This window comes from Canis lupus, chromosome 38 (genome assembly GCF_048164855.1).
Source record: "Canis lupus baileyi chromosome 38, mCanLup2.hap1, whole genome shotgun sequence".
Taxonomy (NCBI): domain Eukaryota; kingdom Metazoa; phylum Chordata; class Mammalia; order Carnivora; family Canidae; genus Canis; species Canis lupus.
This window is the reverse complement of record NC_132875.1, coordinates 11098853-11123127: the sequence shown is the minus strand read 5'-3', so window position 1 is coordinate 11123127 and position 24275 is coordinate 11098853. Positions and strand designations below refer to the sequence as shown.

General features: G+C 36.6%; 2 protein-coding genes across 9 annotated transcripts in view; one reads left to right on the top strand and one right to left on the bottom strand.

Annotated features, from left to right (window-relative positions):
- Positions 1-3787, bottom strand: part of GPATCH2 (G-patch domain containing 2) — a 170207-nt gene extending 166420 nt beyond the window's left edge. For all 6 annotated transcript variants that reach the window (XR_012025850.1, XM_072814585.1, XM_072814584.1 and 3 more), the window contains exon 1: positions 3592-3787. Coding sequence is in view for 5 of the 6 variants with exons in the window: in XM_072814585.1 (XP_072670686.1) it covers positions 3592-3647 (56 nt within the window). In the remaining variant the exon portion in view is untranslated. The remainder of the gene's footprint in view (positions 1-3591) is intronic.
- Positions 3788-3888: 101 nt separating this feature from the next.
- The window catches only part of SPATA17 (spermatogenesis associated 17), a 205295-nt gene continuing 184908 nt past the window's right edge, over positions 3889-24275 (top strand). For all 3 annotated transcript variants that reach the window (XM_072814590.1, XM_072814589.1, XM_072814591.1), the window contains exons 1-3: positions 3889-4127; positions 17283-17372; positions 18501-18582. In XM_072814590.1, coding sequence (XP_072670691.1) covers positions 4060-4127; positions 17283-17372; positions 18501-18582 — 240 coding nt within the window. In that variant the 5' untranslated portion in view covers positions 3889-4059. The remainder of the gene's footprint in view (positions 4128-17282; positions 17373-18500; positions 18583-24275) is intronic.

Sequence of the window (24275 nt, the reverse complement as noted above, 5' to 3'; positions counted from 1 at the left end):
AATAAGAATGAAGAAAACTAAATATTATTACAAGTATCCAGCATAACACTTGACACAAAACAGATGTAAAAAAGAAAAAAAAAAAAGATCTGTTGGACAAACCAATGAATGAATGAATAGGAAAAATACAACTTCACTAAAAATTTAGACAATCCAGATTTCAAATTTTCTGCCACATTAACAAGCCAGACACACTTCATTTTTTTTTTTAGCTAAGTAAATGTGATGGAAAGGACAAGTTATCAAAGATCATGTAAAGGTTTCCAGCTTGCTGTACAGAAAAATGCTAAGAAGCTCTACTAATATTAATGAGTTATTTGGTCAAAATTACAGTGGCTACTGCTTTGATTCCTCATTGTTGAAACAGAAACTTGATTCAAACATACCTGACAGTATGGAATTGACCTCAAGATAAAAGACAAAAAAAAAAAAAAAAAAAGAAAAGGCAGTAATTTAAATGATGCACTTTTCCACTATGCACTTTTAAGACCTGAAAAAAAATCTAAATACTTAAATAGGAATGAAACTAATGAAACTACAGAAAAAAAAAAAAATTCAGAATCAATATAGTTTATTTTTAAGGGCTTTTTTTTTTTTTTAAAAAAAAAAGTAAACCACATAAATTTAAATAGTTTAGTTCAATATATCAATAATTCAGTATTTTCATTATCAAGGACTTAATTGTAAAATTTGTTTAGTTCCACTTTTAAGATCTTAAAAACAAATCAGAAATTGACTTTAAATATAAATCACTAATAAAGTAAAAATAAGTGTTTCTAAATTATAAATGCTTTATCCAATAAATGGATCAAATTTTAAAAGACAGGTTTACATTCTAAGTACCAAAATACTTATGCTTTTTGGCCCCTAATTTCAAAGTTGTATGTGAATGATGAGGCAGGAAAAAGAGATAGACACTCTCAGCTGTATTTGATAAAAATATAATATGAACCACTTATGAGAACTTGCCCAAAAATAAATTCATTTCCTGAGACACACAAAACCAGAGGATTTTTATTATTTAATTATATAAAACTTGTCTTCAGGAGGAATAAATTACAAAATAAAGTATCAGTTCTACTTTTCAGCAAATTGTTAAAAGAGAGGTAAATCATTTACTATTTACGCATTTCGTGCCTAAAACCATGAAAATTTAACCTCGACATTGGAGAAAAAACTGAAGTCAAGATGAGAGGTAAATATAACAGGAATTCTAGGTCGGTTAACAAATCTGGGCATGTTCTTTCAAGTTTAGATATTCCCATGATATTGAATCATATTCAGACAAATAGGACGTATACCAAGAGGGTTAAGAATTGCTTTTAGATATACTGTAATCATGCTGCAAATAAGGTTTTTGGACTAGTTATTTAAACTATACTTGTTCCTGTTCCACCATTTATAAACGCAAAACCGACAGCACCTGTCTCAAAAGATTTACGTGAGTAATGGGTACATAAAAGCTGGCATGGAGTGATGATTCAGTAGTAGTATCCCTAGTGGCACTGAGATTTCATAACTAGGATAAAACATAACACTCATAGTATGATAAATGTCTGATCAATGAGGGAGAAATAAAATTCCATTGAGAAATAACCCAATAATGCGATGGTTGTGCAGATAAACTAGAAAATCAAGGTTCCACTTTTCTGGAAAGTGTTTATTCTGGCAAATCAGGCATGATTTTAAGACTTTCATTCAGAAACACTGACTAAGCTCTAGGCACTATGTTAGGCTCTGATGCCATAGGAAAGAATGAATTCTATGCGGATAATTGAAAATAGGAGAAGTACTTTACGGTAAGTGAAGGATGGTTTCTCTGTATCACAGAGAGGTACCTAACTAGGCTTTAGGTAGGAGGTGAAAGGGAAAGGAACTGGTACTTTTTAATTAACTAGTCATCTATCCTACAAATCAACATCACTACAGCAAGAGCAGACCAAGAGCACACTTTGACTGGCTCCCTTAACAAGGCATTGATCGAATGGTGAAACATGAAGAAAAGTACCCACTAGATTACTGGAGAGGAAATCCTGGGGTCATGGAAATGTCCCAGATCACGTTTTGTGTGGTGAGTACGCAGTATATACAATCGTCAAAACTAAAAACACTAAACACCTACGAAGGATGTTATGTGATGCTAAGGACATACGACACCATTAAAAAAATATGGCTTGTTCAAAAAAAAAAAAAAAAAAAGAAAAAAGAAAAAACAAAAAAAGATGCTCCCTGCTTTCTCCCTGGAAAATGAGAGAATTTAAAAGTACGACCAAATGTATCCCCATTATAAAGTGAACTACAGAATGATCTAATCTCATTCACAGCATGTGATATTCTTTTAACTTTTTTTTTTTAAATTTTGTCTATTTATTCATGAGAGACACACACACACACACACACAGAGAGGCAGAGACACAGGCAGAGGGAGAAGCAGGTTCCATGCAGGGAGCCCGATGCGGGACGCGATCCCAGGACCTCGGGGTCACGCCCTGGGCAGAAGGCAGGCGCTCAACTGCTGAGCCACCCAGGCGTCCCTCTTTTAACTTTTAGGTGATGCAAAGAAAACCTTTGAGATCCCAGACTACTGGAATCCCTCCTGGTCTCATTCACCGCACAACCTAAGAATGGACATACATCCTCCAGCCACAGGTCACCTGTTTTTTTTTGTTGTTGTTTTGTTTTTTGATGCTTTCGCGTTTGAAACCGTCAGCGGGAAATCTGCCTGCTCGTTTCACTGCCTGTCCCGTGCATGCTCGGGGCGGGGGGCGGGGGGAAAAAACAGGCCTGGCATCACAGAGTTTCCAAACAGAATTCCAAACACCCAGCTTCTGCCTTGGGTATTCTGCAACCCCTGACAGTGTCCTATCCCAGGCCTGTCCTGAAGACAAAGCCGCTCTTTAACCTGTGCAGGCGCTCGGAAAAGTCCAATCAATTATCTCAAAGCGGCACCAGCCCTGGGGTCCTGGAGGCCGTAGCCAAACCCCAAACAGAATCCTGGCATTTATACGTTCTTGGAGGGGGCGGGGGGGGGGGGGAGACTCAAGACACATCTCTTTTGAAACAGAATGGAGCAAACAGACGTTCGAGGGGCAGAAACGGGTAGGCCCACTCCCACTCCAAAAAATAAAAAAATAAAAAAGAAAGAAAAAAAAGAGGGTGGGTGATGAGGCCTCTTCCAGTTAACTTCCAAAACTTTAGATTTCTGGGATCAGATCTTCCAAGACACCTGGCCTAATCTAGTAAACCGAAAAAAAGGGAAGTGAGGCATGAAGGCCCTAGAGTAAGAGAAATTCTTCTGTCCCTCTAGCCTCGTCGCCCAATCAGCGAGGAAGTGAGGGCACAGAGGGCACGGAGACCTTTGCTTCCCCCCCACGCCGTAGGGTGCAGGAGGCAATCAGCAAGCACGAACTCCTTCGCTAGTCGTTAGCACACACCCCAACGCCTTCCATCCCGGACACGAGTGGGAGCAAGGCCCACGTCAGGGAGCTGCGATCCACGCATCACAACCCCTCCCCCTTCCTCCCCAGGTCCAGCGGCCTCGGGCCATCACTCCCTTCCCTCGTCCCCCACCCCCGGGGCCGCCAGCCTCACCAGCTGTTCCCGGCGGCTGGAGCTCCGATCGGCTGGCGCCCGGCGGCCCCGAACATTAACGACACCCAGGAGCCTGGCCTCGAGGCTCAGGCCCGAGAACAGACCCCAACTACCACGGCACCAGCCCCCTCCAGCAGCACTTCAGCATTTTGAGCGGAGCTTCCGGAAGCCGACGGGAGGCGGAAACCGGAAGTCCGGCGCGACCATTACCTGCCCCCCCCCGCCCCGAGCCTGCCTCCCTGGCCCCCCCTCCGCTTTAACTCACAGAAAACTGAGAGCTTTCCGCTACGCAGAAATGTTCTTAGGTTTCGCCCTCGTGTCCTGCACGCTGGAAACGGGGTGGGGAATAAAAGTGGCGAAAGCGAGAAGTGGAACGCCACCCCCCCCCCCGGGACGAGGTTTGTGGTTCAGTCCGGTTGCCGTGGAGACGGAGAGTAACAGCCGGCCCCGCCGCGCGCGCCCGCGGCCATGGCCACGCTGGCTCGGCTGCAAGCTCGGGCGACGTTCTTGGCGCATCAGTACTACTTCAGGAGCAGGTAAGGCGTCCGCGGGGTACAGCGTGGAGGGCTGTCTGCGCCCCAGCCAGGGGTTCCTCAGCGGGAGAACAAAGTTCCGGAATCAGGAAACACCCCCCGCTTCTCCCCTGCGCTTGTGGGACTCCAACATAATTGCAAGTTTAAAAGTAGGGTTACAGGGATCCCCGGGTGGCTCAGCGCTTGAGCACCTGCCTTTGGCCCCGGGGTGTGATCCTGGAGACCTGGGATCGAGTCCCGCACCGGGCTGCCTGCTTGAAGCCTGCATCTGCCTCTGCCTCTGCCTCTGCCTGTGTCTCTCATGAATAAATAAATAAAATCTTAAAAAAAAAAAAAAAAAAGTTTAGTATAACAAAAAGAGGTTGTGTAAAGTATAAACAAACAAGGCTAGAGAAATAAGTAGGGATCCCTGGGGGTGGCTCAGCGATTGGGCACCTGCCTTGGGCCCGGGGCGTGACCCTGGTGTCCTGGGATCGAGTCCCGCATCTGGCTCCCTGCGTGGAGCCTGCATCTCCCTCTACCTCTGCCGTGTCTGTCAGGAATAATGTTAAAAAAAAAAAAAAAAAAAAAGTTTAGTATAACAAAAAGAAGTTGTGTAAAGTATAAGCAAACAAGTAGATAAATAAGTAGGGATCCCTGGGGGTGGCTCAGCGGTTGAGCCCCTGCCTTTGGCTCAGGGCCTGACCCCAGTGTCCCGGGATCGAGGAGCCTGCTTCTCCCTCCCTCTGCCTGTGTCTCTGACTCTCTCTTTGTGTCTCTCATGAATAAATAAATAAAATATTTTTAAAAAGTAGGGTTACCCTAGGTGGGTGGGGAGGAGTCATAGATGAGAGTGTAGGGTGAGGGGGAGACATAGTTATCGGTGGAGATGATTTAAGAAACAGCCCCCCTCTAGATAAAATCGTACATTTTCTTTGACATCATCACTCCAGTTTGAGGGAACCAATGTCTCCCCTGTTGGAAGTTTTAATAGCCTGACTGGGGTTCACCCCCGGGCTCTCTAGGTGGACGAGCTTAGTGTGTGTGTGTGTGTGTGTGTGTGTGTGTGTCTCCCACCTCCCAGGGGACTTGAGCCCCCATTGTTTCACCAATACCATTGAACTCAACTGTTCTATGACTCATTCGTCTGACAAAGTGACAGAATCTTCAACTGTTCGGGCAAGATAATCAGCATCCACATGTTAACCCCTAGAAGAGGAGTAACACAGACTCTAGTCGCCTTATCCACCCCGCTACACCCAAACTTCTCCCTCTGTAAGAGTTTTATTTTGACCATGGCTTTCTGGAAGCAAGGCCTGGGGGGATTTTCCAACAGAAGAGAACCTGCAAAAGAGTGAATTAGACAACGGTGGACTATGGTGAGATGGCCGGCCAAGGGAAGAAATAAGGATTGTGCTGAGCTGTTCTTAGTCTAACATTCATCTTCCCTACTACATTCTTCTAGCATGCGTGCCTCTTACAGTACTTACCACAATTCAGTTTTACATTCTGCTTGGAGATATCGATGGTGCCTCTTAAACTGGAAGTGGGGAGAATCTGTTTTTTTTTTTTTTTTTGCTTGTCATTTAGGTCTCTAGCATCTATCATAGTTCCTCATACATGATAGATGCATAATAATTTTTTGTCTGGTAGCTCCATGAATGAGTCTTTGAATCAATCATTAGCCCTGGTTTAAGTAAATGTACTAAAATTAAAATTGCTAGATATAGAAATTATTATCTGTGTATGTATGACTATAATTACAGATAAATACATTACCCATTTATCGAGCATTTATTGGAAGAACACGTCCTATGTTCAAGACATACCTATATAAAGAAGTAAGCTGCATCCCTCCTTATGTTCACGGCCTAATATGGAATACAGGCATTTAAAAAGTAATTACAATAGAATAAGGATGAACAGGAAGTGAAACAAATAACATTTCTTAAGCAGTGATTATATGCTAGGATTTGTATTAGGAACATAAATACCCCATTTGGTTTTCACAATGTTACAAGTTAATGTTTTAATCTCTATTTTTTAGAGCTCAAGAACACTGTTCTAGAAAAGGCTGGTGAACTGCCATAGAAATGCAAATAGACGTAATTTTTTTTTCCTACAGATTACGGTATCAAATTTTGTTCCCATCTCCTGGCTTTTGACAATGGGTACATTTCCCCAAAATTGGAGGTTACTTGGAGCGAAGACTAGACCTATGAAAAGACCATGATGAGAATAGGCTGGCATTCCTTCCATTTCTTTTACTATTAGTATTAATATTTTCAATATAAAAGGAAGTCTCTAAAGATCATGAAAGAGTCAAAATTACAAAGTTTTCCTAGTTAAAACAATAATAACAAAAACGTATTGATCTTTGGGGACAAAAATCATACAAAATATTAATATGAAACAAGTCAACAGTTTCTTTATGAAATCATTGTCATTTCCTATGTGTTATTGTCTGGATCAGATCTTTGTAAACTATAATGTACATTAGAATCACTTCAAGATGTTGTTATAAATACAGATTCTGTTTCAGTGGGTCTCAGTTATGGCAAGAGAATCTGTATTTCTCATAAGAGTTCCCGTGAAGGCCCATTTTGCAGGAAAAAATGGGAGACTGTAGAAAAGGAACTATGTATGGGTCTATCATTTAACTCTCAAACATCCTTAAAAATTATATATATTTATTCCCTCTTTGCATGAGGGAAGGAAAATGAGATTCCTGTAGAGAAAATTTACAAGCCATTCAAAGTAATGTTAGTTTTATGGAAGGAGATTAAGCCAAGAAACCAGAACAGGTGGCTACTGTCAAGTTAGAATTAATGGTTTACACACGTGCAAACTTTAATAAAAATGTAGTGAGAAGTTTTACAGAAATACGAGGGAAAAGAGTTACTGTAACCAATTTTTAAAAAAATATATTTTATTTATTTTTTCATGAGAGATACATGGAGAGAGGCAGAGACACAGGCAGAGAGAGAAGCAGGCTCCTTGTGAGGAGCCTGATGTGGGACTTGATCCCAGGACCCCGGGACCACGACCTGATCCAAAGGCAGATGCTCAACCACTGACCCACCTAAATGCCCTGTAACCAATTTTTGAAAAATAAATATTTTCAGTTAAAAAATATAATAAATGAATTTAAAAATAGAATAGTCACTACTAAATGTAAATGTTTTAGGAAAGCAACATAGAGGACATATCCAGGGGATTTAATATGTGAACGATAGTCATTGAAGAATTTGGGAATGGGATTGAGAAAATAAATAATAAAGAAATAACTGAAGAAAACATTCCTAAACTGAAGAAAGAATATGGCTTTGAATGGAAAGGACTCTGAGTACCAGACAAGATGTTATTTTAAGCCCTACTTATATATTTTCTGGCAAAATTTCGAGGATACAGAAAAATTTTTCCAAGCTCCTAATCTAAGACAGAAAAGAAAAAAAGTTATTTGCCAAGGTAGAGAGAAGCATTGAATGACTCATATGCAACACAAGGGACCTAGAAGATAAAAGGACAATAATTACTGGTTATTCAAGGCAATATCTGAAAACTTAGACTGAGCGAAGTTCTTACTCATTTTTTTTTTTTTGATGAAAGAATGACATTTCAGTTGTATAAAGACTCAGAGTTATGTCATCATATACTCTATTGAGGAAATGTACTCAAGGAGGCACTCTCTGAAATCAGGTGAGAATTAATTTGGAATGAAAATCTCAAGATAGGGGAAGAGGAGCAAAAGAAATAATAGAAACAATAATGAACAATTATGCTTGTAGTATTTATAGTTAAATCTAGATGCACACTGTTACTGAAATTTATGAGATACCCTAATTCTATGCAATTAAAAGAATCTAATAGGCACTTGCAGTTTACTTCTGAGACATCTCCTTGTACAAGTTCAAAAATTCATTAGTACATTTTCCACCTCCCAAGTGGTTATAGGCAACAGTCTTGCTAATTGTCTCACTAATATATAAGGCAGCTCATTCTTTATCCAACGTGTAATATCACTTCCCTCCCCACTCTTCCAGCCAATGTGATAATACTCTAGAGGCCAGTGTCTTTAATGACCTTAGAATTCCCCACAGTCTCTCCTCTATCACCCAGTCCCAAAGACAATGCCATATATTTAAAGTTTATAGTACTGCTTGCCATAGTAACTTTCAATTTTTAAAGTTTTATGTAGCCAAAGTTGTCTATTTTTTGGCTTTGAGAATTTTACCTCTCGCAGAATGATCTTCCTCAACCCATGGTTATAAGTCTTTTTTTTTAAGTGATGAGGCCTCTTTTTTTTTAAGATTTTATTTATTTATTCATGAGAGACACACACACACAGAGAGAGAGAGAGAGAGACAGAGAGACAGAGAGACAGAGACACAGGGGCAGAGGGAGAAGCGGGCTTCCTGCAGGGAGCCCGACCTGGGACTCCATCCCAGGTCTCCAGGATCACAACCTGGGCTGAAGGCGGTGCTAAGCTGCTGAGCCACCCAGGCTGCCCTATTTTAAAAGTTTTATTACATTTTTCTTCACTCTTGAATTGTGTTTCTGTGCATATATCGTATGAGAGAAAGGCTTACCCCTCAGTGTAGACATTGTCTCAAACCCTTAATTGAACATTCCACACGTTCTTTACTGGCTTTAAATATTGTTAAAGTTTAAGTTGTAAAAAGAAGTAAAATTGGCTTTATTCACCAACAATATGATTGTGTATATAGAAAACTAAGCTACTTACCAAAAAGATCTAGAAATAAGTGAATTTAGCAAAGCTATAGGACACAATACCCAATACACAAAAATCAATTGTCTTTTTATGTAATAGCAATGAGCAATTGTAATTTAAAACTACAAAAACATTTCAGTTTATAATAGCATCAAATGCATGTCACTTTATCTTTTGACCTTGTAGATATCTTGTAGAATATTTTGTATACACAATTGGTGCACAAAAGTATTTTACGTACAGGATTATGTATAAAGGCATTCATTCAAACATTATTTCTAATAGGAAAAAAAACCCCGAAAGTAACTTGTATATATTTGTAACTAATCTATACTTAATAAATTAAGGCATATGTGCATAATGGAATATTAAGTAGCAATTTAAAAATGAAAAATTTTATACATAATGATGTAAAAAATCCCTGAGACAAATTAAGGTTATAAAAAAGGTCAAGGAAAATATATAATACATGAAGTATGAAATTTTTATGTATACATTCAGAGAAAGACAGTATCTGAAATCATATATAACAAACTGTTAACAGAGATTAGATTTTGAGAATTGGAGGATAAAGAAGGTTGAAATAGTATCTTAATTTTTTTCTCTAGAATTTTCTGTGTGGCTTAAAATTATATGTTAAGCATTATTCATTTATTGTTTATAAAATAGTGAATAAATAGGACAAAATGTTCTAGGACAAAAATTTTATTTTGGAAACATAAAATTAAAGATAAAATAAGTGGCCATGAAGATGTAACTGGTACGAAACTTGGCTTGCCTCCATGAGAAATTAGAAAACTGAACAGAGAATGTGTGGAAAATCATTCTCACAACAGACAATGTAGGATTATGATCTCTTAGAGAAAGAAGACAAGTGAGATTATCTAGACAATTACTCTAGCTTTATGACTGGCAGTAATTTCTGAACAAAATTCAAACTCAATAGCATAGCATTCATATTGTTCAGCATCTATTCCTAAATTAGTAGTAAGAGAAAAATGTAGTAAACTGTGACCTATAACCTGGAGGAAAAAAATCAATTAATACAAAAGTTATAGAATTAGCCTATAAGGAGTTTTAAATAGCTTTCAAAACATGTTTAAGGACTTAAAGGAAAATATAAGCATAATGCGGAGTTAAATGGAAATAAAAAGAAGCAGATGAAACTTTTAGAGATAAAAATAACAGATGGTCTGAAACAAACAAACAAAACAATCAGATGGACTTAATATCAGATTAAAATCCTGCAAATAAAACATCAGTGAACTTGAAGACCTTCCAAATACATATTGTTGGGTAGTGATCTATAGAAGTTAATTAGATCAAATTGATAAGTGTTGTTCAGGTTTTCTATATTATTATTGATTTCTTGTACAGTTAGTTGTCCTATCAATTATTCAGAGAGGCATGTTGAAATATCCAACTGTTATGAATTTGTTCTTCTTTTAGTTTTGTCAGGTTTTGCTTTACATATTTTGAAGCACTATTATTAAGTGCATACGCATTTAGGATTATTATATTTTCTTAATAAATCAATTTCTTTATCATTAAAAATGTCCTTATGGATGTTAATTTTCCTATCTTAAGTCTACTTTAAATATCAAAATTATTTTAAACTCTTAAAAGTATTTGAATAAAATAGTTTTGGGATGCCATTCTTTTGTGTGCATATACTGCATACACTTATATATATATACACGTATATATTTAAAAATACTGAAATAAGGATGCCTGGATGGCTCGGCAGTTGAGCGTCTGCCTTTGGCTCAGGTCCTGATTCCAGGATCCGGAATTGAGTTCCGCATTGGGCTCCTTATGGGGAGCCTGCTTCTCCCTCTGCCTATGTCTCTGCCTCTCTCTCTCTCTCTCTCTCTCTCATGAATAAATAAATAAAATCTTAAAAATTAAAATGCCGAAATAATCTGAAACTTACTAACGCTGCAATACAGTACAGAGGGTTTTTCCCCCCTACAAATCATATGAGGATAAGTTTCAACCTGTTGGACTATTGCCCTCCCAAACTATTTTCACTTAAGGACATTGTATAACCACAATTCCACCATCAAAATCAAGAAATTAACATTGATACATTTTTACCATCTAATCTTCAGACTCCATTCAAGCTTTGCCAGTTGCTTCATTAATGTTCTTTATCCTATGTATCTTATCTCTCTAGTTATCTTTAATATGGAACATTTTCTCAGTCTTTCTTTGATTTTCATAACCTTGTTACTTTTGAAGATCACAAATCAGTTATTTTGTAAGATTTCACTTGATTTGGGTTTGATTTTTTTTCTTCTTGATTAAATTCAGGTTATGTATCTTTGCAGCAGTATCACAGAAGTGATCCTCTAATTTTTTTATTGCATCCTACCAGATAATGTATACTTTTGATTTGTCCCATTACCGATGGTATTCATTTAGATCAGTGACTAAGATCATTTCTGCTGGGTTTCTCTACTATAATGTTCTCTTTTTTCCCCCTTTGTAATTAGTATATATTGCTAAAAAGCAAGTGATTTGAAACTGTGTATGTATTCTGTTCCTCGTAAAACTTTGAATTTATGCATACTATTATGGACTCATAGGTTCCTATTCAGTGGGTTAGCATTACTTCTTTTACTTATGTTCATGCTAGCATTGTTCTAGATTTGTCCAATAGAAGCCACTAGAAGATTTTCTTTGTGTCCTGATCATTGTAATATTTTCTTGCTTTCTGACACCCACACAAAATGTTCCAGGCTCATCTCTTTTCTTTTCTCGGCCCAATTCTGAAGTCATCCATTTCTTCAGGGAGTTCCCCCCCCCTTTTTTTTTTTTTTTAAGATTTTATTTATTTATTCATGAGAGACACAGAGAGGCAGAGACACAGGCAGAGGGAGAAACAGGCCCCATGCAAGGAGCCCAATGTGGGACTCGATCCGGGTCTCCAGGATCATGCCCTGGGCTGAAAGTGGCGCTAAACCGCTGAGCCACCCGCGCTGCCCTCTTCAGGGAGTCCGTGCTGCTTTTAGTGGATGGATGCCTATTCCATTGAGTGTTGTTACTCTGAGGCTCTCTCAAGTGGACAGAGCTAGAAAATATATGTATGTATGCATTTGCATGCGGTTTACATCTGTACTTTATCCATCCACCCACCCATGTATATATTGAAATCTGTGAGTTTAGATTGGCAATTCTATTTCAAATCCAGCAACACAGAATTCACTCTACTTTATCTCCCTTTCTTTGCTAACACTGAGAAACCTGGCTCTCATTATCCTTAATATACTCACTTATTGATGTCTCCTTCTGCATGTAACCAGACTCTGTCACCATTTCTGCCCTCTTTTTTATGGTTATCCTTTTCATGCAGTGCGGGCCCTACCTCTCCATGCCAAATTATCACCTGTTCACCAACTTGGATACTCTTTCCATCATTTGTGGGTTCTTATTCCCTGTTTTGCTGCCCGTCCTTGTGGAACCTTTCCTCACCTTTCCTTGACACGCAGAGTTAGGCCTTCTCTTCATGGGAACACTGTCCTTAGATTGTGACAACCTACCCCAGAGCGCCCCTATGTGTGATCCCATCTTGGCCTACACAGGCCTCACTGAGCCACTGTGGCTGCCCATCCCCCAACATCCCCATCCCCTCCAGTACAGGATCCTGGTTTCCTTGCCCACTGCCAATTTCTTTAGGACTTAATTGTTCAGGAAAGGAAGAGAAGGTAGAAGGAAGATGCAGAAAAATAAATTATAAAACATTTTGTAAATACATTGTAAATCTGCATGTTAAGTCCTACTTTGTGACCTAATACATATGTATTTATAACTCATTATTCATTGAGCTGTGAAATAATAATAATAATGAGGACTATTAATGAAAGCAAAACGTGGCTTCTAGATTTGAAAATGTAGTTCTATTTTTCAACAAGTCGTTATTGACCTCTTATTAGGCACATGAGTGATAATTAAAACACAAAGTATAGATTAAACAGTTTCTGCCTTTAAGAAGCATGACATCCTTAAGACCTAATAGTGAAGTGATATGCAAAAATTATTTTATACATTGATATATTTTGTAATACAGGGCAGCTAATATTGTAATTTTATTCCTAGTATCTACAATAGTTAAAAGTTATATGATAATGAGAAAGAGATGACTGGGTTTTTGATCTACTTTTTATTCAATAGCTAGTACACACATAGGTCAGACTAAACACAGTATGTTGATGTGTAAAATGTATTTTTTGCACATTAGTGGAAAGATATTTAACTACACAGTTTTTTCATTTTCTATTTATTGACAATTAATTTCCAGCCACTAATGATACACATGAGTATAGTGTTATCTAGGGTTATAGTACTTATTTCTAGTTGATGATGAAGTGACTGGAAACTTCCAGCTTTTTTGAGTGTTTTATTACATTCCTGGTAATACTTTTGGTCTTTCATCATTATTAATTCATTTAGTATTCATTGTGATAATACTGATCATAATAAATTTATTTCAAATTCATGTAGATGTCATATTTTATTCACTGCTATAGGATTTCATTGTAATTTGGAACTAATTAATATACCATTAAAATAAAGTGTTACCCACATTTTTCATTTTAAACATAAAAAGTCTAGCAGTTCATGACATATTGTATGAGTATTCAGCATCCCAGTGGTAACCCAAGTCTCTGTAAATTTCATTTTTCAGCAGTTAAAAAAAGGGCAACACAGAAATGTGTATGGAAGTGGAATTACAGCATATAAATTAAAACTTAGAAGTAAGTTAACTACTAGTTATTCCAAAAATATTTCCCTTTAATTAAGATGTGTAGTTCTTATTAGTATGATGTATCTGTGTTTATATTTATATACATTGGTGTTCTTAACTCCAATAAAAGATCATTTAATCTTCTTTTTGACTGTATTACATGTTAGTGTTATTATCAGGAGAGATGAGAAAACAAAGTCAAAACAGATAATTTGATTGCTTATTCTGCATTTCTAATGACAATAATAAGTGACATGTAGGTTCAAGCTATACATTAGTTTAAAAGTATTAGGTGTATCTGCATATCTTATTCAAATATTTTTTTCTCCCTTTTTTCTGAGACTTTATTTATTAGAGAGAGAGAGAAAGAGAGAGAAAGAGGGTATGAGCAGGGGGAGGGGTAGAGGGAGAAGCAGACTCCCCACTGAGCAGTGAGCCTAATGCAGGGCTCAATCCCAGGTCCCTGGGATCATGACCTGAGCCCAAGGCAGATGCTTAACCAATTGATCCACCCAGGTGCCCTTCTCCCTGTTTTGAAAGGTAGTCACTTGATTGTTGATGGGGTAGGAAAGACCAGCGTTTTCAGTAATTTAAATAGATTATATTAAAACGAAGGAAAACATATATGATCATATGTTCATGGTAAAAAAAAGGGTTAAATACCCACAAGAAACTGTTTTATCTCATTATTATGGATTTCACTTCATATCAGCCTTATTAAATAAAATTATTCATTCCTTCTTCAAGCACTATCATCTGTGAATTGCCTGCTCTACTGGACATTTTGTTACTGTATCTTTTCTATTTTTGCCATAATGACATTTTATATCTTGCACCATCATATCTTCTTATTGGCTAGGATAAGATTTTAAAAGAAAAATGAAAGAGTCCCTCTAACCCTGCAACTCCTGGAAACATTGACCTTGTCTTCATAACTTCTTTACACCATTTGGAACTACTCCATTCTTCCTGGTACCTTACCATTAACTTCTATCACACTGCAAAATACTATCTTTTATAATTGGGCCTTCTTTTTTCTTTCCTTATTTAAATCCTAAAATCTTGTTACTTTTTTCATTTATATCAATGAAAATTTTCTGTATGTATTTAAAGGCTGAATTATCTCCTACCAGCAATATTATGAGTTTCTATTGCACTACATTCTCACCAATACCTGGTATATCCGAAATTTTTTTTTGTTTTTGCTATCTTTTGATTTTGATATATTTTCACATCGTAGTCTCAGCTTTTCTTACTTAGGAGATTTTCTTATTTAAGGAGATGAGTGCTCTTTTGTGCCACAAGATTTTAATATTATATTTGAAAATGGCTTACATGCACTCTTCTTTTTACCCTTTTCCCCTTTCTTTCTCCTCCTCCTCCTTTTACTTCCCTTTCATCTCCTCTTTTTAATCTTTCTAGTCTTCTCCTTTAGGTGCAGTGATGGGTAAAAATCCAACTTTCGGAGCCAGACTATCTAGAATCAAATTTCAGCTGTGACATTTGTTAAGATGTGACCTTGGACATATCCCTACACCTCTGTCTCCCTTAGTATATTCCTCTGTCAAATGGGGATAAGATTTTAACGTTGTGAGTAGGTGTAGTGAGGGAAGCTTGCGAGTGGCAGTTTTCATAGGGATTACATGTCTGTAATATGCATGCCATTCCCCAAGAGAAAGCAGCTTTGGTAAGACAAAAACTGTTAGGAAAAACAGTTTTTGTTAATGGTTAAAAAAGAAAAAAAAGGGGGGTTACTTCTGGAGCCCCTGGGAATGCATGTGGGACAGAATGGATAATATTACTGATTTGCGGATTTTAAAGTTTAGTAGAAAGACGTCATCAGGGCAGCCCAGGTGGCTCAGCGGTTTAGTGCCACCTTCAGCCCAGGGCCTGATCCTGGAGACCTGGGATCGAGTCCCGCGTCAGACTTACTGTGTGGAGCCTGCTTCTCCTTCTGCCTGTGTATCTGTCTCTGTCTCTCTCTTTCTGTGTGTCTCAAATAAATAAAATCTTAAAAAAAGAAAGAAAGAAAGACGTCATCAAACAATCATTTTGCAGGACTCTGTTAAATATTGTGAAGAGCTATGAGGTTTACAATGGAAAGGCCTAAAGTGGTCTGGGGCGTCAGGGGAGGCTCAGGGTGAAAGACTTCAAGCCGTTCTTTCTACCATGTGGAGCACAATCATTGGAACTGAGAATACAATTTATATATGTCTCTGCTATAATTCTGTACATGTAGTACAAATATACAATAATAATCGAACTTGCTTTTATTCCTGATTGTCTTGAGTTGTCCTCTTAACCTTACTGATTTGTGTGAATTCTCTCCACTATTCTTTTTCACATCTGGGTCACTGACTGATGCATGATTTTTGTTTTTCTTTTTGCTTTTGCAAGTCCTTTAGAGTCAGGCTTTCTAGGTAACTTTCTTTCTTGCTTATTTAGAACTATAAACCATCCACTTGTTTCTCAGCTATTTGCCATCAACAGCTTAACTGCTCATCTTATTTTCTTTCTCTTAGCCAACTCCATAGTATTGTCTAAGAATTTTATTGTTGAAAGGTTTTTTTCCCCCTTCTGTTTTTGTTCTAAATATAAGTGTAATGAAATCTATATGTTTAATCTAGCATATGACAATGAAAAAATAACCTGTTCAAGGAAACACTATTTTGAGAAATTAAAAAAAAAATGAAGAAATAAATGACTAGCCACTCTTTATTCATTCAGCAACCATAAAATGCTAATTAGGTGCCAACCAGCATTCTAGGAAAGAAATTACTTTGTGGTGCACAGTATGCCTTAAACAGTATCACTGTTTCTACTAGGGATGGAGAGGGAGAGTTGTAATGACTGGTAAAATTAAGATAGAGATCTGTCTTGACTAAACCTTTTTTTTGTTTGTTTGTTTGTTTGTTTGTTTGTTTGTTTTTGCTGTCAGTAAAATCTAACAACTGAACTTCTTGTCTTTTTTATAAGCCCTTTGGCCCTGCCCCTGCTTTAACTTAAATTCTGAGAATTAACTTAAATTCTGAGAATTCTATCTAGAATAGGCATTCTGTGATGGATTCATTTTACTTAGAGGCAGTTCATTTAACTGATGCATTGAGGGAAATATGCAAGCATTTTAATCTTGCATGATATGTGTAGTGTCATTCAAATAGGAAATTCAAGTAATCACATTTTTAAAGTAATGAAAAAATACACATTATTTTCTTACAAAAATCACTGGTAAATTAATTAGTTTCAAAATAGGTGATTATAAAAATAAAAAAAAAATGGGATCCCTGGGTGGCGCAGCGGTTTGGCGCCTGCCTTTGGCCCGCGGCGCGATCCTGGAGACCCGGGATCGAATCCCACGTCGCGCTCCCTGCATGGAGCCTGCTTCTCCCTCTACCTGTGTCTCTGCCTCTCTGTCTCTCTCTGTGTGACTATCATGAATAAATAAATAAAATCTTTAAAAAAAGTAAAAAAATAAAAAAAAATAAGCTGTTGAAAGCACATGACCTCTCAGAGAAAGGTTAATTTTAAGAATATACCTTATGATTTCTGAAATGCTTTATTTACTATTTTAATTTTATTTAAAATGACATTTGAAATATATTATCATTTTGGAAGAAATTAAAGGTTAAGTTTAACAGGTTGATTTGCTTTAGAATTACATTAGTCAACTAATGAAATGCTTTAAAAAATTTCTTTTTAGTGTTGTAGATTTATTTAGGAAAAAGGAGTATGATGCAGCAGTTAAGATCCAGAGCTGGTTTCGAGGATGTCAAGTTCGGGCATATATCAGGTATATGATTTTGTCATGGAAACGTCAGATATATCATAAAAATATACTCCTTAGAAAATGTAATTTATTTATGTAGGTGCTCATTGCAAATAATCTTTTATTTTACTTATAATGAAGTTAATAAATTATATGATGTTCTTTTTAAAGAAATAACTCTTCTGGTCTTTTCTTACATATCAAAAAACTAAATTATATCAACCATATCTCCAAGTTTAAAAAAATACTCAATATCATAAATACACTTGATGAGATTCTTTTTTTCAAATTCCGTAGGTTGTGACAAATGACTAGACTTTGTTTAGTGGTGACTTTGTTTAGTGGTGAATTCACTGACTGATAAGAAAGGAAAAAACAAAACAAAACAAAAAGGAAGTTATTGCAATCTTCTACAACATGTTGATAGAGCAGATGATACCAGGATGCTGCCATCTTGGTTATCAAGGGACTAAAACTGATCTCTTTATCTTAATTGTTCTTGCTTTTTCTTCAGTGCTTAAATTTTCCTTCAGTCTCTCACAATTCTGAGCATTGTGCTGGATAAGGTAGAGGAAGAAAATGCCTAGTACATAATCATTCAGATGGTGAACTGGGGATTATACTCTATAGTTCCTTCTGTTAGGTCGTAGGACTTCCAGATTCAAGTGCGAAGATGCGGTTTCTCTGTTGGCCCCTATACAAATGAGGAACATGGTGGCAACATGTCATTAGCTTGGATAGACTGGGAAATATAAGTGGAAAAGGCGGTGTTTCTTGACCTCAGGAAGTATTTCTAAGTACTTACAGTGACTCACATCACTAGTGCCTGGCTTATTTCTCAGTGTGTTCCTTTGACTTGTTTTATAATCTTAACATTCAGAGCTATTTCCAAGAATTAGTATTGAAGAGTATTTGAAATGTAAAGATGTTTAGTCATAAGCCCTGAATGAACACTGAGTATCTCTGCCCCTTTTGCTACTTCTAGAAATGATTAATTCTATTGTAGAATGATAGCTCTGCCCTTTAAAAGTATACAAAAATTTGGATTTGATTTTGAGTTTTTGTATTGTAGAAAGATACAGTCTAAGAAGAAACTTAAGCAATAATCTGATTCAAAGAAAGCATACTAATAAAAAATTTTTTTTCACCCAGGCATTTACACAGAGTAGCAACTACTATTCAAAAATGGTGGAGAAGTTACTTAGGGAGACAACAGTATCAAGTAGTTGTGAAGGTAAATATAAAACTTATGTATGCTAGCATTTGAATTATACAATATGCTATAACTTCCTAAAGTTGTATTTACATGTCTCTGCATAACATGATTCTCTCAAGTTCATATACTTTCTTATACTAATACTATATGTTCCTAATTAATATATGTCACTTGACATATATGTTTTTAAAATCCACCAAAAGGCAAGTTTATTCTTTTAATTCAAGTAGCTAAGTAAGCCCACTGTCATGTCTGCAATAACTTTAAAGTGCTTCTCATTAATCTCATTAGTTGTTAGCATGGATTTCCTGTCTAGAACACTAATCTCTTATATCATTGACATTTCAGGCTACTTAAAAAGTAATATTTAAATTTTGAAATAATTTCAGATGCACAGAAAAGTGGTAAAATATTGTATAAAGAATTCTCATATATTTTTCACTTGAGTGAAGAAATTTGCTTTATCATTTTCTCTCTTTCTTTCTTGGTATATTTTGTTTTTGTTCTTCCTCATATATTGTTATTTACAATCATTTAAGATAAGGTTGCAGAAGTGATGCTCTTTACCTCTAAGTTTTCAGTGGGTGGTTTCTACCATAACCATATTAAAATGATCAGTATCAGTTAAATAGTTTCTGTTTAATACTATAATCTGTAGACTCTATTCACATTTCTATTCACATTGTCCCAATACTGTCACTTATTATAAAAACATCTTTTCCAAGGTACACACCCCGATTTTACATTGTACTTAATTGTTATGTTTCTTTAGTCACCTTAAATATGTTTAGTCTGTGTTTACTTTTTATGACCTTGATATTTTTGAACAGTGTAAACTATTTTTTGAATTATTTCTTAATTTTGGTTTAATTATGTTTCTTTATTGTTAGATTGAGGTTATGCATTTTTTTCAGAAATACATCTTGATACATCATTTAGGAACATGATGTCAGTTTGTCCCATGACAGCGGGTGTTAACTTGGATAATTTAAAATGGTGTCACTCACACTGCAGATTTATTTTATTTTATGAGGGGATACTTTTTTTCAAGATTTTATTTATTTACTCATTAGAGAGAGAGAACATGAGTGGAGGGAAGAAGAGGGAGAGAATCTCTAATAGACTCTGCATTGAGCCCGAAGCCTGACACGGGGCTCAGTTTCATGACCCTGAGATCATGACCTGAGCCAAAACCAAGAGTCAGATGCCTAGCCAACAGAACCTTCAGGTACCCCATGAGGGGATTATTTCAAAACTGTATATATGTATGTATATATGAATATATGTATATATATGTATATACAAGAAGATAAATCTTTCTCATCAAGTTTTGTTATAGTAGGTTTAGCATTCAATGATGGCTTTAGCCAGAATCTATTGTATTTGTCAAATAGCAATTTTCTAACTCTGTCATTTCTTCTACATTTACTTGTTAGCATATCAGTATAATAAAAAGCTTTTTTTGTCCTATTTTTAAACATCATTTACATCAGTATGAACTCATGGATTCCTGTTTTATTCAATAATAAACTAGTATCACTAATTGGTTTGGTGTTCAAATTAATTTGGCCAGCAGAAGCTCCTTCAAACCAACTTTCAATAGAATCAAATTACTTAAATGGAATGATCAAAAAATTAAGTTTTTTTGTTTTGTTTTGTTTTGTTTTATGGAGTACCGAGTTATCTTTGGCCCCATTATCCATTCGTGGTTGGGGATCTATATCACTGTATAGACAAGACAATAAAGTGTGTGTATGCATGTGACATTTCATGAGTATTACTGACTTAACCTCCATTGCTGTAATTTCTACTCACAAGCCACTAGTCAAAGGTTATGAATGATTGAGACTTCTTTTTGATCAAATATGAGAGAGTATAAACATTTCAGTGATTATTGTCAAAGTATTCAAGTTGGGAATCTATATTTACTCTAATGATGCTGAAATTACTGGAAAAAATGTTCTTAAAAATTTATATAATGATCCATTCTAGGAAATTTGTTACTTTCGTGTTCTAACTAAATTTGATCAAAAAGAATATCACTCATCATAATCACTAAGTTATTCTCCAATTTTGGGTCTGATTATTTTTGGAATCATGGGGGAAAAAAGATGGAGATTTTTCTTATTTAGATAGGTGCTTGACAGTTTTTAAGTTTTTGCTATTATGTACACAGGATCTCACATAAGGATCTCAAATAACATAATTGGACCTTAATAAGTAATTATTGAATGAAATTAAAATAGCTGTTACTGATTGACTATTATGATTAAAATATTGTAGTAAACATTTTACATATTTTTTGAAAGGTTTTATTTATTCATGAGAGACACAGAAAGAGAGAGACAGAGACATAGGCAGAGGGAGAAGCAGGCTACCTGCGGGGAGCCTGATGGGAGGCTCAATCCCAGGACCCAGGATCATGCCCTTAGTCAAAGGCTCAACCACTGAGCCACCAGTCGTCCCAACATTTTACATACTTAATGTATATACCAACTGAAGTCTCAAACCAGTCCTTGAATATTTTCATCATTTTATAGATGAAGAATTTTAGTGTCAGCTGTGGTTACTTCCCCAAGGATATACTGTTAGTGATATGTGAAGAAAAGTTCAAACTCAGTTTGATATGGTTCCAAAACCCTTATTTCCTGAGCTGGTAGGCAGTTGAAGTTCAGTTCAGAAGATTTCCCTCCTTTGGGTTATACAGAGGTCTATGAATTCAGCTTAAGTAGTGCTGACATAGCAGAGATCCCCATCTTTGTGGAGCCTTCATTCAGAGAAGGTCCACTGTCCTAGCCCATGTATTTGATCTCTCAAGGTCCATCCTTTGAGAACTCTGTGGCTAGTGGGCCACGTAAAGGGAATTTTTGTTAGAGTCAATATCCCGATATCCCTAATGCTACCCTGTTTCCTCCACAGCTGCCACCAAGTTTATTCCTAGAGTTTAGCCACCTCTTAGAAGCAATAGGAATGCCAAATGTGGTATTTCCTTATTTTAAAATGCTAATGCCCAGCTCTTCCCCAAACATGTGGAATCTTTGCTACTTTATTTCTCTTTCTTTGCCCACAGCTCCCCTCTTAACTTTCCTTTTTCCATTTTAAGATAATTTCTTCAAGCTCAGGTTTTAGAAAAACAAAGCCTAGTAGGGGTGAACAGTCACATGTAAGCCATTTGAAGCAAGAACACATGAAAGGACCTACTACTTTCTTGGATTGAAGGGTGGGACATGAGTTAAAGATATTTTTAAGTCTACATTAATTATCCTGTCACACACAGTAGTACACACTGTCGCACACATAGTCTGTAGTAACTATGTTTAAATCATCATTTCCCAAATTTATTCTGCATAATTTTTTGGCCTGACAGTTCTGTAGAATAATAATAATGCCATATAGTACATGATTAAGTTATAAAATGAGTGATATAAGTTAGCGATTTTAAAAGTTCAGTAGCAGAACTCTTCCTTCACTAAAATTTTAGCAAAGTTTTTAGCCCTATATATGAAACAGGTGTAAGCATTGCAGCTGTTTTGTAAGTTGAAGAAACTCAACTACTTGGACTTTCTCTGCGGCCTCTATTGTCACTTGAGCTGCCACAGCATAATTTGAAAGCCAGTGATTTAATTTGCTCATCTGGGAAAGGATCACAGAAAATGATGATATTAATTGCCTATGGGAGAAGAAAACTAGGTACTTGAGGAATAAGCATAAGAGACTTTTTAGTTCCTTGGTGGCTCAGTCAGTTGGGTGTCTGCCTTCAGCTCAAGTCATGATCTCAGGGTCCTGGATGGAACTCCACATCAGGCTCCCTGCGCAGCAAAGTCTGTTTCTCCTTTTCCGTCTGCACCCCTCCACCCCCCATTAGGCACTCCTCTCAAATAAATAAGTAAAATCTTTTTTAAAAAAGAGACTTTTTTGGGTCACCTGGATGGCTCAGTGGTTGAGCATCTGTCTTTGGCTCAGGTCATGATCCCGGGGTCGTGGGGATCCAGTCCCGCATCAGGCTCCCCTCAGAGAACCTGCTTCTGTCTTTACCTCTCTGTCTCTCTCTCTCTCATGAATAAATAAAATCTTTAAAAAAATTAAAAAATAAAAATAGACTTTTTAATTATAAACTCTTTTATAGCTTTTGAATTTTAAACAGTATGAATGTATTATCTGTTAAATAAATTAATTAAAAAAGTAAAGTCAAATTAGAAGGGACTCTCCCACCAAACACATGGACAGATAATAAGTGCTTAGATGGGGAGTTAATGTTATCTCCAAAGATCAAAAAAAAAAAAAAAAAAAAGAGAGAGAGAGAAGAACTGACACTCAGAGGATCAGTAGGTGAAAGACTGGGGAGAGGGAAGGACATTACAATTAGGAACAGCATGAATGAGGTTTTGAAATTGGGAATGAGCATAGTGTGATGGGAGACAGGACAAATGTTGATCTGACTGGCACAGAGAGTTTGAGGAGTAGCAGATGGTTGGTCAGGAGTTGACTGTGATCTTTATAGTTTCCTACATTTTAAAAGGAATTTCTTGTTTAAAAACTTTTTATATCTATTATTTCATATTTTCTAGCAATAATCTGTCAAGTAGAAAGTGTACATATTATTTTAATTTTGTAGAGAGAGAAATGAGGTCTCAGGAAGATTCAGTGATTCGCCTTAAGTTCTTAGCTCCTAATCCATATAGACCAACATGCTAACTATTTATTAAAAATCTTCTCTGCGTGTCTTTTAGGTACCCCAAACCTGTTCCTTCTTATATATTCCTTTATTCATATACATGGTACAACCATTCAACCAGGAATCCAGTCATCCTAGACTCTCTACTATCTCCTTCTCCCTACCCTTTATCTGCTATCAGCCATCAAACACTTTCCATTTCCCCTCATGAAAGTCTCTTGACTTCAGTCTAAACATCATCATTTTACTCCTATGCCTATGGTACTTGCCATAGCGTGCAATATAAAGTATACACTTTTACATGACATGTCAGGGTTTTTCATAGTGTCTTGATTGCTTCTTATCTAACCTGACTTCTTGCTACACCTGTATAAAATATACTTTGGACACGTGAAATCATTTGCCATTGCCAAAATATGCAGTGTCCTACAGGATTTTTGCAAATGCACTTTACCTTACCTGGAATGCCCTTCCTCCTTCACTGTGACCTGACTCCCATTGGTCCAAATCCTACTTGATATCCCAGACTTAAACATTGACCTTACCTGATCTGAAGCTGAGTGTAGAATGGGGGGAGACTGCAGATGTCAGGTATGCTTCACTAGCTTTGTTCATGTAGGCCTTTGTACCACTGTGATACATTTGTTTATCTACATTTCTTATTTGACTGGGAGCTCCTGAATGGCAGTGACTGTTCAATTTACTATATCTCAAATATATCATATTAAATGTCACATAGAAAGCCTGCAGAAATTTTTGCTAATAAATTACATGATTCACAGGGATATATGTTGGAAGACTTTTGCTATGGTCAACATAACTGGTGATTGTATCAATATGTGCCAAAAATATTCACTATGCCCTTCTTCATAAAAAAATGATTTTTTCTCATCTTATTGATTTGGGATAAGCCATGTGTTGTGAACAGATGGGACATATGTGACACTCAAGATGAAGGTTTAGAAGTTTCTCTTTCCTCCTGGCATAAGAATGGCACACCTTAGTCTTGGGCTGTTGTTCCTTCATCCTTGGGGTT